The following is a 15051-nucleotide window of genomic DNA, read 5'->3' as shown; positions in this document are numbered from 1 at the left end:
ATTTCTAGAAATGCATTCAGCCATTCATTGATTAAAACCATTAGAGTAGGCACCACAAAGGGCAGGGGCTTTGACTTCCTCATCACTGAATTCCCAGCATCCAGGCAGCCGAGGAAGGCAGCCCCCTTAATAGAACTGTGTGGATGTGACACAACTAAATATAGCTGGTCACCAGAGAGCCCTCTCATGCCACAACGCTGAAGAGCCAAAGGCAAGAGCAACAGCAGGCCACTGTGCCAGGACACCCTGGCTCACAGTGATCGTACTAGTCAAGGAAGGAGGCAAGGGAAAGAGTGAGAGGGCAGCAGCTGGGCTGACGCTTCGCGATAGGGCACTCGGGTCTTTCTAGTTCAGGAGACATGATTATTCTTTTTCCTCTTTTGCAAAGGGTCTGAAGGAGACTGCCAGGTTCAATATAGCTTAACTACCCATTTGGGGACGTGGCCACACAATACATAGAGAGTACCAAATTCTCCAAGAATGTCATATGCACGAAGGGTGAGAAACAACCCCTTTTCACTTACCAGTCTCCAAATGGCAGGATTACAAAACTATTATGAAAAAACAAACATCACCTCTTATTGTCAGAAAAATATACTAGAGAAGGACACCCATCTCCCTGGAATGTGTCACTGAAAGCCAGAGAGAGTGGTGAGGATAACAGGTTCTTATGAGGACTTGTTGCAGGAAGCCCTGCATGCAGACTGTGATGGCGAATGAAATTTAGGGCGCTAGCAGCAAAAACCGCTGTTTGGGTTCTCTCTACTTTCTAAGTAACTAAAAATGAACAGATGATCAGTAAGGCGACCCCAGAAGAGAGCTTTAAGATCACTCTCTGAGAGTGAATTTGGTCACAGTCTGTGCATGACCATGCACAATACGCATGATGGAGGAGACCAGTTAGTCAGGTTATAACCTTCGGACTGGAACATAACTGAAGAATTTCTCAACAGGAGAAAGGTGTTCTGCACATAGGCTAGCAAAATGGAGGCCTAAGGAACAGGCTGTAGGAACCCAACATAAGTAGTCGGGTTAATCCCCAGCTAAACATGTGTTAAGGCCATACATGCCCTGCCAACAAACATAGGTCATCACTTCCTCATGGTGACACTGTCAGTGCTTCACTTTTAGTGCTCCAAAACAGGATGCAGAACAAAATGAACTTCAACTGAAAAGCCCCCATTATTCTGTACTGGTTTCTCACCGAACAAGTAGCCTCTGTCTATCCAAACTGAGAGGGGGAATCAAATAAACTCCAAAAGAAATTACCCATGCTGTGGAAATTCTTGCAGAACATGGCCACAAAGCCTCAGAGGACAGGTTTAGAACACATGCTGACATATTTTTAAATGCCTAGCTATTTTTATGGCAAATATTTAAAAGTTTTGAGGGTATATGTTTTACTGAAAAGCCGAAAGTGCTCAACTATAGTGCCTGGCTTGCTAAACATTAAGAAAATGATAAAATGATTATGTATATTCTACTCATCTGTTATAAATAAAAGGAAAGAAACAGAAATCCTTCATGCAGACCCTAGCATAACATAGCTGTCATGTTATACACCCACCATAATGCAGGTACTTATTTTTATCATATGTAATTATCATAATAAACCTGAAAGGTTACGTTTTATTAACTCTGTATAACGAATAAGGAAGATAAGGCTCAAAAATCGCAAATTACTTGAAGTCATCCAGTGGAGCTAGGATTCAAATCCAAGTCTTTCCGACTCCAAAGCCCATAGTGTTGCTATTACAACACAGAACTCTGAAAATTTTAGGGATGTGATACACAATTTTTAACATTTAAAAAAATCTATAATCAGTGCTGTTTACAATGCTAAAAAATCAGAAATAACCTAAATGACCAATAATAAGGAATTGATTCAAGTATGGTACATCTATACAATGAGACAGTAATTAAAACTAAGATTTTGGAAGAATAATAACCACTGACATTTACAGAGAACCTGCTAGACACCATGCTCTGAGTTTAATACTTTACATGAATTATCTTCACAAATCCTCATAAGACTCCTACGGTGGTGGGTACTTTAAAATTCCATCGTACGTATGAGAAAACAGAAGCTTAGAAAAGCTAGGTATCTTGCTCAGTTTCTTAAAATTATTAAGTGGGAATCAAACCCAGGTCTCTCTGATTTATAGTCTGAGTTCTTAAACACTTACTATACTACACTATAAGCTAAAAATTAGTTAAGAACATGGAAAAAATATTACGAGGTAGAAAAAGCAAGTCACAAAAAATTATGTATAGTATGATCCCATCTGGCTTTTTTTAAAAACGGCTTTATTGGAATGTAATTCACATTCACATAACATTCACATTTATAATGTATACAATTTTCCGCACCCCCCCCCAAAAACCCCCGTTCGTAGTGTATTCAGAATTGTGCGGCCATTACCACCACCTAATGTTAGAACATTCCCAGAAGCCCAGAAGGAAACCCCATGCTCATTAGCAGTCACCCCTGCTTCCTCCCTCCCTCCCTCCCACCCCTGGCATCTTGCCATCTGCATTCCATCTATGGATGTGCCTGTTCTGGACGTTTTACATAAATGGAATCACACAATATGTGGTCTTTTGTGACTGGCTTCTTTCACTTAGTATGTTTTCAGAGTTCACCCACATTGTACCATGTATCCATACTTTATTCCTTTTATTGCTGAATATATCCCATTGTATGGACAGACCACATTTAGTTTACTCATCAGCTGGTGGACATTTGGATTGTTTCACTTTGGGCCTACTAAGAATAAAGCTGCTATGAACATTTATGTACAGTTTTTTGGGGGGGACATGTTTCCATTTCTTCGGTACATAGCTAGAAGTAGACTTGTTGGGTCATATTATAATGCTACATTTAATATTTCAGGGAGCTACCAGACTCTTTTCCAAAGTGGCGGGCATTTTTACACTCCCATTAGCAATGTATGAAAGTTCTAATTTCTCCACATCCTCACTGACACTTGTCATTGTCTGTCTTTTTAATTGTAGCTATCCTAGTGAGTGTGGAAAGTTATCTCATTGTGGTTCTTTGAATTTTTAAATATACACCTGTGTATATGCTTTGAAGGAAAATGCTCTGAAGGACAGACGTGGTAGACGGTCTCCATACCCATGAAATGGAAATTCCAGAAGGGCAGAGATCTGGTTTGCTTTGTTCACTAAGGTATCTCAAGTACCTGTTACAGTGCCTGGCAGACAGTAGGCCCTTAATAAATATTTGCTGGGTTCTTACTCGTTATTTTCTAATTTGTCCATAATAAAACTGCTTTTGAAAACGTTTCAAGTTCTTTTCAAATGTAAAAATGCATACCATAAAAAAGTTGTCCATCTTGAATAACTATTCAAAGTAGAGTATTTTGAAACAAGGAAATTCCCTGGTTATTAAGCAGTAAAAATCAAACTTACTCAACTTCCTGCAGTCTTCTCTCAAATATGGTTAAGCTATCTGCATATAAAAGACATGTTAATGACAGACCTTTATCCACTGGGATAGTGGAGGACCCTTAGAGTAAGTTTGGTACTTCTGAGCTCCAACTTCTCTCTTTGTGTTCCACCTCCAGACTATGGCCAGCTGCCAAACAGGATCTATCAGTTTGGCCTTTAGCTCTGTTTGCAGGACAGAAGATGCCACTTTTAAAATATCTGACAAACACACATATTTATGAAGCTTATTTTTAAAGAAAATAGTTTGGATCACATTTATTTATTTTTTGTTTAGCTATTTCAAGTCTCACTCCATGCATACTGTGCACCATCCTTCAAAGCCAGCCAGCTGGAAGAATATGGGAACACTAGTAGTAACTGAAAACAGGAAGATAGTTAGCTCAGCAGAGACGCAGGACATTCTTTACCTGTTTTACTTGTAGCCCATGACTCCAGATCCTTTCCAGGAGGTCACAAAGGCTGGCAATCAAGGTGTTCTCTTCCACCCCTGTGATGTTGACCTCCCCATGCCCTAGCTCCACAGCCTCTCGGCCCATCTTCTCCACCAGCATCCTCTTGGTCTACAAGGAATCAGTTGGTAGGATTAGATAACCACAGTGAAGCGTATAACGTGCAGCTAGAAAGGGTTGCCGCCACCTGCACAGCACATCTGCTGGGTTGAGAAGGTCAAGATTACTGAGACCTCGAAACATACAGTGTATTTATTCTCCACCATATAGTTCAGGTTATGGCGGAATGTATTCTTTAAAAGTTTAGTTAAGAACATAGTAATCACTGTATGACTCTGGGCAAGTGATTTCATCACTCTGGATTCAGTTTTTGCATTTATGAGGTGAAAAGAGTAGAATAAAACCCTTTGGCTAAAACTATAGAAAAACAAGGAAATAAGTATGACCTATATTTCCATTCCTAAACAACATAGTTTAGTTTTGCTAGTATGTTTTCTTTTATGATTTGCTTTTTCACTCAACTTTATGTATGTGAAATTCATTTACATTGATAGGTATAGCTGTTGTCCATTTCCACCATTGTATAGCACTCCATCATATAAATATAGTACAATTTACTTATTGATTCTCCTACTGATTGACATTTGGGTTGTTTCCAATTTGGGGCTATTATAAAGAATGCTACTGTAAACTTCCTGTACATATCTCCTGGGTCATGTTGCAAAGGTTTCTCTAGGGAACATACCTAGTAGAATACCAGATAATAATACGCTGTTTACCAAAGTGGTCATACCAATGTACCCTCTCTACATGCTAGCCAACACTTGGCGGTATTAGACTGATACTGGATTTCCTCAAATCTAAGATACACATTTTTCCACATATTAATATCTCTGAAACTGGCATGTATTTCATAGTCATTGGTGACCAAGCAATGCCATAAAGAAGTGTCACTGACTGGGCATGCATCTCAAAACTTGAAAATGAATGTCAGTGGCTTAGAAAACAAATCTGAGAGACAACAGAAAAGCCCTCTTTCAAGAAAGGCAGCAGCATCAACGTTCTTGATAGCAGAAAAGACAACACTATGTGGAAAATCAGATATCAGTGGTTCAGAGTGAATTAACAGAAGCTTTTTTAAAAACATCTGAATTCAAAATATCAGTACTAATATAGTACCATGTTTCCCTGAAAATAAGACCTAGCCAGACTATCAGCTCTAATGCATCTTTTGGAGCAAAAATTAATATAAGATCCGGTCTTACTTATAGTAAAATAAGACCAAGTCTTACATTATAGCAAAATAAGACCGGGTCTTATAGTAAAATAAGACCGGGTCTTATATTAACTTTTGCTTCAAAAGATGCATTAGAGCTGATGGTCTGGCTAGGTCTTATTTTCGGGGAAAAACGGCATCAATCTAACTTGTAACAGTAATCATTTCCTCTGCAAGAGAAAGTATATTTGATTTCATCCTATAAATGACTACCACTTGCAAACTGAAAATGCAGGAAAATCTTTTTTTCCATTGATAAATAAACAGGATATAGTAAAAACTAAGTTAGCTGAACTGTCCTAAAAAGTATGGTATACTGAAAGGCTACATTTTTATTTGAAAAGAAATTACACTAACTAAAACATTAAAAATTAAGAATCACTGTCTTTTGATCCAGCACTCCTATTTTGAGTATATATCCAAAAGAACTGAAATCAGTCTCAAAGAGATACCTACACCCCACGTTGACAGCAGCATTATTCACAATAGCAAAGATATGGAAACAGCCCAAGTGTTCGTCAATAGATGAACGAATATAAAACATGTGGTATATACATATAATGGAATATTATTCAGCGCTAAAAATGAAAGAAATCCTGACATCTGCAGCAACATGGATGAACCTGGAGGACATTATGCTAAGTGAAATAAGCCAGTCATAAAAGGACAAACACTAAATGATTCCACTTATATGAAGTATCTAAAATAGTCAGACTCACAAAAGCAGAGAATAGAATGGTGGTTGTCAGGGAATGGGGAGGGAGAAAATAGGGAATTGTTGCTCAGTAGATATAAATTTTCAGTATGCAAGATGAGTAAGTTCTAGAGATCTGCTCTACAGCACAGTGCATATAATTAACAAAATAATATTGTGCACTTTAAAGTATGTTAAGAGGATGGACCTCAAAAACAAAACCACAAAAGAACCTAAGAAGGTTTTTGGAAGTGATTCATATGTTTAGTACCTTGATTGTGGTAACAGTGTTATGGGTGCATGCATTATGTCCAAACTCATCAAGATGCATACATTAAATGTGTGCAATTTTTGTACATCAATTATACTTCAATAAAGCTTTAAAAAAATGACTTTCTTTGTAGAATTGAGAAAAACATCCCAACAAGGTTAAACTAAATAACACACTTTTGCCTGACACATAGTAGGCACTCAGTAAATTCTTGTTTCTAAACATATGAAATCACTATTACCAAATTAAAACAAAGGCAAAAATATTTCCATATGTGTAAGACTAATCTGTTGAAGATAATTCAACTACAATGATTTCAAGTAAATAATGCAAGATGTCTAAAATTAAAAACTACACCTATCTTTCAATTTTAAAGAATACATATTAAGTTTATATCAAGCAAAGTGTGCTTGCTCTTTTATTCTTTTAAAGATCTTGTGTGTGTTTTTTCAAAATTTTTTTCTTCAATTTTTTATTGGGGAATATTGGGAAACTGTGTTTCTCCAGGGCCCATCAGCTCCAAGTCATTGTCCTTCAATCTAGTTGTGGAGGATGCAGCTCAGCTCCAAGTCCAGTCACCATTTTCAATCTTTAGTTGCAGGGGGTGCAGCCCACCATCCCATATGGGAATTGAACAGGCAACGTTGTTGAGAGCTCCGCTCTAACCAACTGAGCCATCCGGCCGCCCCAAAGTTTGTTTGCTCTTGATTAATGGTTTCTTTTATTTAAAAGAAATACACTTAATTCCAAGTTAACAGGATCTTAAAATTAGTACCATCCCATTATGTTAACAATATTTTTAAAACCAAGAAAGAATGTACAGAACCAAGCCTTGGTCTCACTTGGCTGCCAAGGGAAATAGCACACATACAGAGGGGTCCACAGCTCACCTTGTTGCGGCATTCCTTCAGCAGGCCCTCTACAAACTTCCAGTTGGTTTGGGCAATCACTGACGGGGACAGGTTGGATAGTTTGGGCTGGCGGATGGTGCTGCCCATATTCCTGGCTTCCTGGATGTATTTCTACAGCAAAGGGAAAAATCAAAGGCTGTGTTCATGCAAACAAACTATTCACCAATACCGATGGGTGCCTGCAGAGGGCACTATCACCCCACACTTTCTTGCCTCTTTCCTAGGCTCAGATAAAGTTAGGGACAGAAAGTTTAAAACGCAACTCTGTATCAAAGGGAAAAACTGAGATAACATGATGAATTCTGTTTTCTCTGATGTAAAGCACTCCATGAGTACTGGAATTACCTTTGCCTTAATGATACAAGAGGTAAAAAACAAACAAACAAAAAAACATGGCCGTAGCATGTATAGCTCAGTGAGCAAATCCACCCAAATATCAAAGTACTAGTGAGAAAATCATGTTGCACACTAAGCAGGGAGGAATTTAACTCCTGTGTGCATATCAAAGATGTCAACCCTTGTTATCATAAAGTATAACTTTGCTAATAATTAGGGCCTGGAAAATAAGATTGCACACTCAAAACAACAACTGTACTTTCTGCTTTTCTACAATGTGCTGGTGATTTTCCATACGCTGCTTGTTTTAACACAGAACCAACGTAAGTGCAGTGAACTGGACACTGACATCCTCTCAGTATCCCAGGTTCACAGCCAACATTTTCACCCACGACTTCCTTCTCCCCCGTATTAATTCCAATAGTACAATTCTGTCTCTTCCATCTTCTGGCCCCTCGATCTGCCCCTACTACCAACCCCGAAGGTTAGGCTTTAATTATTATCACCTGGACTACTGTTGCCTGTCTTTTAACTTGCTAGCTACCTCTAGTAACTTCTGCCTCCAAAATATTCCGCCCACAGCTTCCATACACAACAATCACCAAGCTTTTGATCCTACATTTCCTCTACTTAAAATGCTCTCTGTTATAATCTATGGAGTTGCCTGCTTCATTTTTTGGCCTCAAATTACCTTCTCGGGTCAGTGGTCACCGTACGTCTGATCCACATTCAGACATTGCTAGGACAAGTGAATCAGACAAGAGGCCAAGGAAATAGGAAAGAGAAGGAGAGTATAGCATTCCTTGTCATTCTTAAGGTGTCTCACCTCTCTCTGGTCATTGTCTAAACGCAGGTGTTCTGTGTGTTGCTTCTGCCGATCTTTCCGCCTCCACTGGGCAGGGGCATTCCTTTTTGTCCACCTGAAAGAATCAAAGCAGGCAACTAAGAACATCATCCCACTAAGAAAGTAAGGTCAATTGACAGGAGAAAACTTGAATGTCTAGGAACCAATGCTGGGAAGTCACCAGAGATAGCTCAGAGAACTTGAGGAAGAGTAGCTTAAAGATCAGTGACTGGTCAAGAAAGATAACTCCCAGGGAACACAGATCTCACTCTCTCTCTAAAAAAAAATCTACAAAAACTACATGTGCCGATCCAAAACTATACTCGGTCAACTCTGTCTGAGCTTTGATACACTTATCTCCAATAGTAAATAAAGAACAGCAATCCTACTAAGTTATCTACTTTCAGTTCAGACTCTTAAATTATTTCAAACAGCACTTATTGAAGAAACAACGCTAGTGTTGTATGGGATTCAGTCATGAGATAATTTCAACCCATCTGCAGCCTAGCTTTTTGCAGGTCCTGGGTATGTGGACCTATCCCAATTTGCACAGTGGAGATAGGAGCTGATGATATCTTGTCACCTGTTTTCTTGTTCAAAGAAGTGAACAACCTAGATAGTATGGGTCTTCTCCATATTTGCTTTACAAAATTCGGGGGTCTTCCACCAACTCAGGCCCAGATATGGGATGATTACAAGGCTGTGATGAGGGAGCTGGATCAGGGAATCCCTGGCGTTGACTCACTTGTTGCTGGCTGGCCCGATGGAAAGCACATCAGACTGCAGCTTTGGGAAGAAGCCTGGCTCATACTTCCCTTGCCCAATCTTCATGTCAAGTAGATGGGGGTGAACAGCAGTATGGTCAATTTTGGCCAGACGCAGCTCAATTGCTTTCTCTGGATGAAAATAACAACAAAAGTCAATTTTTTTTAATATACCATATTCTAGACCATAAAATAAGTCTCAATAAATTTAAAAATAATTTGAATTATGTAAAGTTATGTCCTCTGACTACAGTAATCAATAATATCTTAAAACTAAATAACACACTTCTAAACAACTCATGCATCAAAAAAAGAAAAGGTAAATAAGAACTGAATAAAAATGAAAATACAAAATATCAGAATTTGTGGTATGTCATTAAAATATTACTTTAAAAGAATTATGGCACTAAACTCCTATCTTAGGTAAGAAAAAAGGTCTCAAACTAATGACCTCGGCTTCCACCTTAAACTATAAAAAGACGAGCAAATTAAATTCAAAGTCAGTACAAGAAAGGAAATTATAACAGCTGGAGTAAAATCAATGAAATAAACAGAGAAAATTAATAAATCCAAAAACTGGTTCTTTCAGAAGATCACTAAAACTAATAAACTTATAGTCAAACTGGTCAGGATAAAAAGGAAAAGACACAAATTACCAATAGCAGAAATGAGAGAAGTGACATTCCTACAGATTCTATAGATACTAATATGGGAATATTATGAATAACTCAATGCCAACAAATTTGACAATAGGTGAAATGGACAAATTCCTTGAAAGACACAAACTGCCAAAGCTCACTCATGAAGAAATAGATAACCTGAATAGCCCTGTAGCTACTTTTCAAATTGAATCTGTAGTTTAAAACCTTCTTGGAAAAAAAACACAAAAAAACAACAACAACAAAAAAAACTCCAAGCCCAGATAGCTTCACTGATTAATTATGCCAAAGAGCTAAAAAAAAATATCACTTACACAAGCTCTTCCAGGAAATTGAAGAGGAGAAAATACTTCTTAACTTATTCTTTAGGCCAGCATTATTGTAATACCAACTCAGACTAACATATTATTAAAAAACTTATGAACCAATACCCCTCATCAACAAAAATGTAAAAATTTTTCTAAACAAAATTTTAGTAAATCAAGTTCAATAATATACAAAAAAGATAATCCATCATGACCAAAGAGAGTTTACCTCAAGAATGCAAAGTTGGTTTACACATTCAAAAATCAATCAATGTAATTCACTATATTAACAAACTAACACTAAAAACTGTGTAACTACGTCAATATGTGCAGAAAAAGCATTGATGAAATACAATATCCACTTCTGATAAAAAGTCTCAGCAAACTAGTAACAGAAGCATATATCCTCAACTAATAAAAGGTGAAAAACCTGCAGCTAACATCATATTTAATGTTGAATGCCTTCCATCTAAAATCAAGAATAAGACAAGGATGTCGACTCTCACTACTTCTATTTGACATTATAGTAAAGGTTCTACATAATGCAAGAAATAAGAGGCATCCAGACTGGAAAGGAAAATGTAAAATTATGAGTATCTATGTAGAAAATCTGACAGAATGTATAAAAAGCCACTAAGAGTAAGTTTAGTATGGTTGCAGGTTACAGATCAATATACACAGCGATTATATGTCTACATATTAGCAATGAACAATCAGAAATTAAAATTTTAAAATACCTTTACAATAACACCAAAAAATATGAAACACCTAGGGATAAATCTGACAAAAGATATGCAAAACTTGTGCATAACACTGACAGAAATTAAACAAGACCTAAATTAATGGAGAGATACTCCAGGTTCATGGATCAGAAGACTCAATAATGTTAAAATATCAATTCTCCCTAAATTGATATACAGATTCAAGGTAATACCAATAAAAATCTCAGGTCATTTGTGGAAACTGGTAAGCTGATTCTAAATATATATGAAATACAAAAGACATCGAATAGCCAAAACAACTTTGAAAAAGAAGAATAAAGTTGGAGGACTAATATTACATGGCTTCAAGATTTAATATAAAGGTACAATAATTAAGGCAGTGTGGTACTGGTATAAATGTGTGATCTATCTAGATCTGATAGATCTATCTAGACTGATAGATCAATGAAACAGAACAGAGAATCCAGAATTAGACTTACACATATACAGATTGCTTATATTTTGACAAAAGGTAAAAGGCAATTCATTGGAGAAAGAATCGTCTTTTCAACAGATGACGGCAGAACAACTGGATATCCATGGGGAAAAAAATGAACCTGGACCCTTAGCTTATTAACTACTTATACAGTACTTATAAAAAAATGGATCATAGACCCAAATATAAAGTTTAAAACTATAAAACTTCTAGAAGGAAATATAGAGGGGGAAAAAAATCTACGTGACCTTAGTTAGGCAAGACTTTTTTAGATACAACACCAAAAGCACAATCCATTTTTTAAAAACTGGTAAGTTAGGCCCCTAACGTAAACCTTTGTTCTTCAAAAGATACTGTTAAGAAAACAAAAAGACAAACCACAGAGTGATGGAAATATTTGCAAATCGTATATCTGCTAAAGGGCTTGTATCCAGAATATAAACTTTCAAAACTCAATACTTAAACAACCCAATAAAAAATGGGCAAAAATTTAAACAGGCACTTCACCAGAGAAGATGAAAGGATGGCAAATAAGCAGATGAAAAAATGTTCAACATCATTAGTCATCAGTAACATGCAAATCAAAACCACAATGTGATTCCACTACAAACCTATTCGAATGGCTAAAATGAAAAGACTGACTATACTAAATGTTGTCAAACGTGTGGCAGAACTATAACTCTCATATACTACTAGTGGGAATGCAAAACATACAACTCTGAAAGACAATTTGACAGTTTCTTTAAAAAGTCAACATACAAATATCATATGATCCAGTCATTCTACTCCTAGGTATTTATCCAAAGGAAAAGAAAACATGTACACAAACGTTCATAGCCCAATGGTAACCAACAGATAAACAGATAAAAAAAACTTAGTAATACCCATACAATGAAATACTACTCAGCAATAAAAGGAACATGAATGAATCTCAAAATAATTATGCTGAATAAAAGAAGACAAACAAAAAAAGAGTTCATACTATATTATTCCATTTATATAAAATTCTAGAAAATGAAAACTCTACAGTAACAAAAATCACAGCAGTGACTGCCCTCGGGATTTGGAGAGAGAGTGGGGAGATGGGATGAAGGTATTAGAAAAGGGAAAACTATTGAGGGTGATGGGTATGTTTGCCAATTCTTAGTGGGTGTGTGGGTGTGTGTGTGTGTGTGTGCACCAAAACTTTAAAATATGTGTAATTTATTGTAGGTCAATTATACCTCAAAATTTTTAAAGAGTAAAAATTTTAAAACCTGGTGACTATCCTGGTATTTTCTAGTCATGTAAAAACATGTCAACCTTTGGGCCTTGCTGTTACCCTAGGTCAAGCTGCCTTCTCTCTTTGCACCTCCCTCACTTCCTTCCATCCTTACTCTTACTCAACAGAACTTACTCAGTGTCTAAAATGTACCAGGGACTATTCGAGGCCCTGCGGACATGTGTGAGCCAAAGGAACATCTTTAGCTATAAAATTAGTGGGTGAGTAGAAATGATCACCATCAAGATCCCTTTCAAATGTAACATTTTAAAGGATCTCCGAAAATAGCCCTTTCGTTATGTTTTTAACACTTTCCAGTCAGACTGTTTGAAGAAGCTGAGGTATCCACGAGGGATGGAGTGAGGTGGCTCAATGACTCCTCCAGGCTCAGGATCTGAGGCCAGGGGCCAGAGCCCTGCTTCAGCACAGCTGGAGTGCCTCTCTCTCCGGGGCATACCGAAGGGATATACCAATGGCAAAGATATTTCCATTATTCCTGGGAGCAGAGCCCAGAGTTGCCTGAAAGGTCTCTGTGAAACCCATTTTTCTGAAATGAGTCATACAAATGAGAGTTAGTTAACCCTCCTTCCATTTCCCAAACCTCACATTCTAACAGTCCCAAGAGAACACATGTTCTGGCCTCAGCTGAGACCAAAGTAATTCAAATCAGTACGCTGTGGTGTTTGGTGTTCAACAAATGGATTACAGATGGGCTGAGAATTGACTGGCTCAAGCCTTGTGACAGATAGGCAAGGCCTCAAGTGACCAGAGCCTCTCGCTTTATAGCCTAGAGCTATAAGCAGACTCCTCCCTTGATTCCAGTGAGCCAGATACAAATATTTTCCTTTCAAGTGTAGCATAACATGAAAAGATTGGGAAGTCCTGATTTAAACTGACGGCTTGGGAGATGTTTCTCTAAACCTCCAGTCTTATAAAAACCTCCACCAAGCTCCCTAGGACCAAAGCCTTGCAGGGTTCTGGAATCTGAAGCCAGGAGGCAAGGGTGACCACATCAGAGCAGTCCACGTGCACGGGCAACACATCCCCAAGCCTCAGCCAAGAGAAATGCCGTCTTAATGAAAGGCCCAGAACAAGTTGAAAGGGAATGACAGAGGTTACAGAATGTACTCGATGAAGGCAGGACTTGGCCCAAATTGTCACCAGTTGTATCTTCAAAACCTAGAAAGATGCTTGGCATGTTCATTCATTCAGTAAGTATTTGTTGAGCACTTGTCATATGTTAAGCATGTAGTCAGTATGTATAATATTTGGTAAACAAATGAGTAATTATACAAAAAGGCTAGAAGGACACTGAACATCCCGCAAGGAAGTGAACACACTTAAATCTGACACCTCAAACTGAGACTATCCTCTAATAAACTGATCTAAATGAGGCCTCTATGTACAAAAAGGCCTTTTCAATCATGCATGTAGCAAACAACTTTTAACATCTACACGTGCTAAGTATAACGTTAGATGAGTGAGGGTAAGAAAACGGGTAAATACAGTCTCTGCTCTTAAATTGTTCCCTGTTGATGACAGCTCAAAGAAACAGAGATGACAGAGGTGAGGTTAGAACACAGCACCGCAGAAACACAGAGGCTTCACAGGGGAGACATATCAGCCAGGTTTCTGTGGCAAACACTGTCAACTGCTTACTCTTAACTTATTTGCCCCTTCTTTCTTGCTAACAGAACCCCAATACTGTTTAGAGTAACATTACACCCCATTCAATACTCACTTTCACAGCCTCCCTTGCACTTAAGGATGGTCACTAACATGGTCCTGGCCTCTGAGGCCATAAAAGTTGTTGGGAATTTCTGGGAAAGCTTTTGCTTTCTGATATAAGAGGGAAAATACATCTGGTAGCAACCTCCCCTCTTCTTGCCCTGAACATAAAAAACCTCTGGTAACCGTGAGGCAACAAGCATGAAGACAAAAGTCAACACGCTAAGGACAGCTGAGTAAAAAGATGGCAGCTAGGGTCCCGATTACACTGCTGGGCCGCTGAGCAACCACCAATGCTGCACTTGTTGCTAACGTGAGAAAAACAACACCCACATCTATCTAACCCACTGCTGACAGGTTCTCTATCACCTACAGCAGGACCCATTCCTAACTGACACTGTTAAAGGATGAGAAGAAGTTAACCAGGCAGAAAAGACGGGAAAGAGCAGTTCAGGCCATGGGCACAACTTATACAAAAGCAGAAACAAAGACAGCAGCTGGCGTGTTTACGAACAGGGACACGTTAGTGACGTGATCCAGGAAGCTAGAAAGTGCAGCGCCAAGGAGGCCCCACCTGCTTCATCCACCGTGGTACACTTCTGGTACATGGACGTGCGGAGAGTAGGTGTCCGAACATTCAACAGCCTGATCTTGTCTACGCGGGAATCAAATACCCGGAGCACAGGGTCTTTATCATCATCATCATGACACATGATTTTATTGTCAATGAAAGAAGCAAACATCTGTGTCTCCAGGAATCTTGAGAGGAAGGGCAGGTAGGGCTCAGGCTGATCTGAGAGAAAAGATGCCTGGTAGGAGCAGAAGGAAACAGACAGTCATCAAACGGGAAGAGGGAGGAGAGTATGTCAGCAAAGGCAGTGCACC

The 15051-nt window shown here is 38.4% G+C and overlaps 1 protein-coding gene across 2 annotated transcripts in view; it reads right to left on the bottom strand.

Annotated features, from left to right (window-relative positions):
* The window catches only part of DENND5A (DENN domain containing 5A), a 76826-nt gene that overhangs the window by 16264 nt on the left and 45511 nt on the right, over positions 1-15051 (bottom strand). For both annotated transcript variants that reach the window (XM_033120107.1, XM_033120108.1), the window contains 5 exons: positions 14741-14975; positions 8998-9148; positions 8235-8328; positions 7052-7183; positions 3879-4031 (listed from right to left, as the gene is read on the bottom strand). In XM_033120107.1, the coding sequence (XP_032975998.1) occupies positions 3879-4031; positions 7052-7183; positions 8235-8328; positions 8998-9148; positions 14741-14975 (765 nt within the window). The remainder of the gene's footprint in view (positions 1-3878; positions 4032-7051; positions 7184-8234; positions 8329-8997; positions 9149-14740; positions 14976-15051) is intronic.

The sequence above is a fragment of the Rhinolophus ferrumequinum genome, chromosome 11 (assembly GCF_004115265.2).
Source record: "Rhinolophus ferrumequinum isolate MPI-CBG mRhiFer1 chromosome 11, mRhiFer1_v1.p, whole genome shotgun sequence".
In the NCBI taxonomy this organism is placed as follows: Eukaryota; Metazoa; Chordata; class Mammalia; order Chiroptera; family Rhinolophidae; genus Rhinolophus; species Rhinolophus ferrumequinum.
The sequence above is the reverse complement of the archived record's forward strand: the minus strand, read 5'-3'. Positions and strand labels throughout refer to the sequence as shown.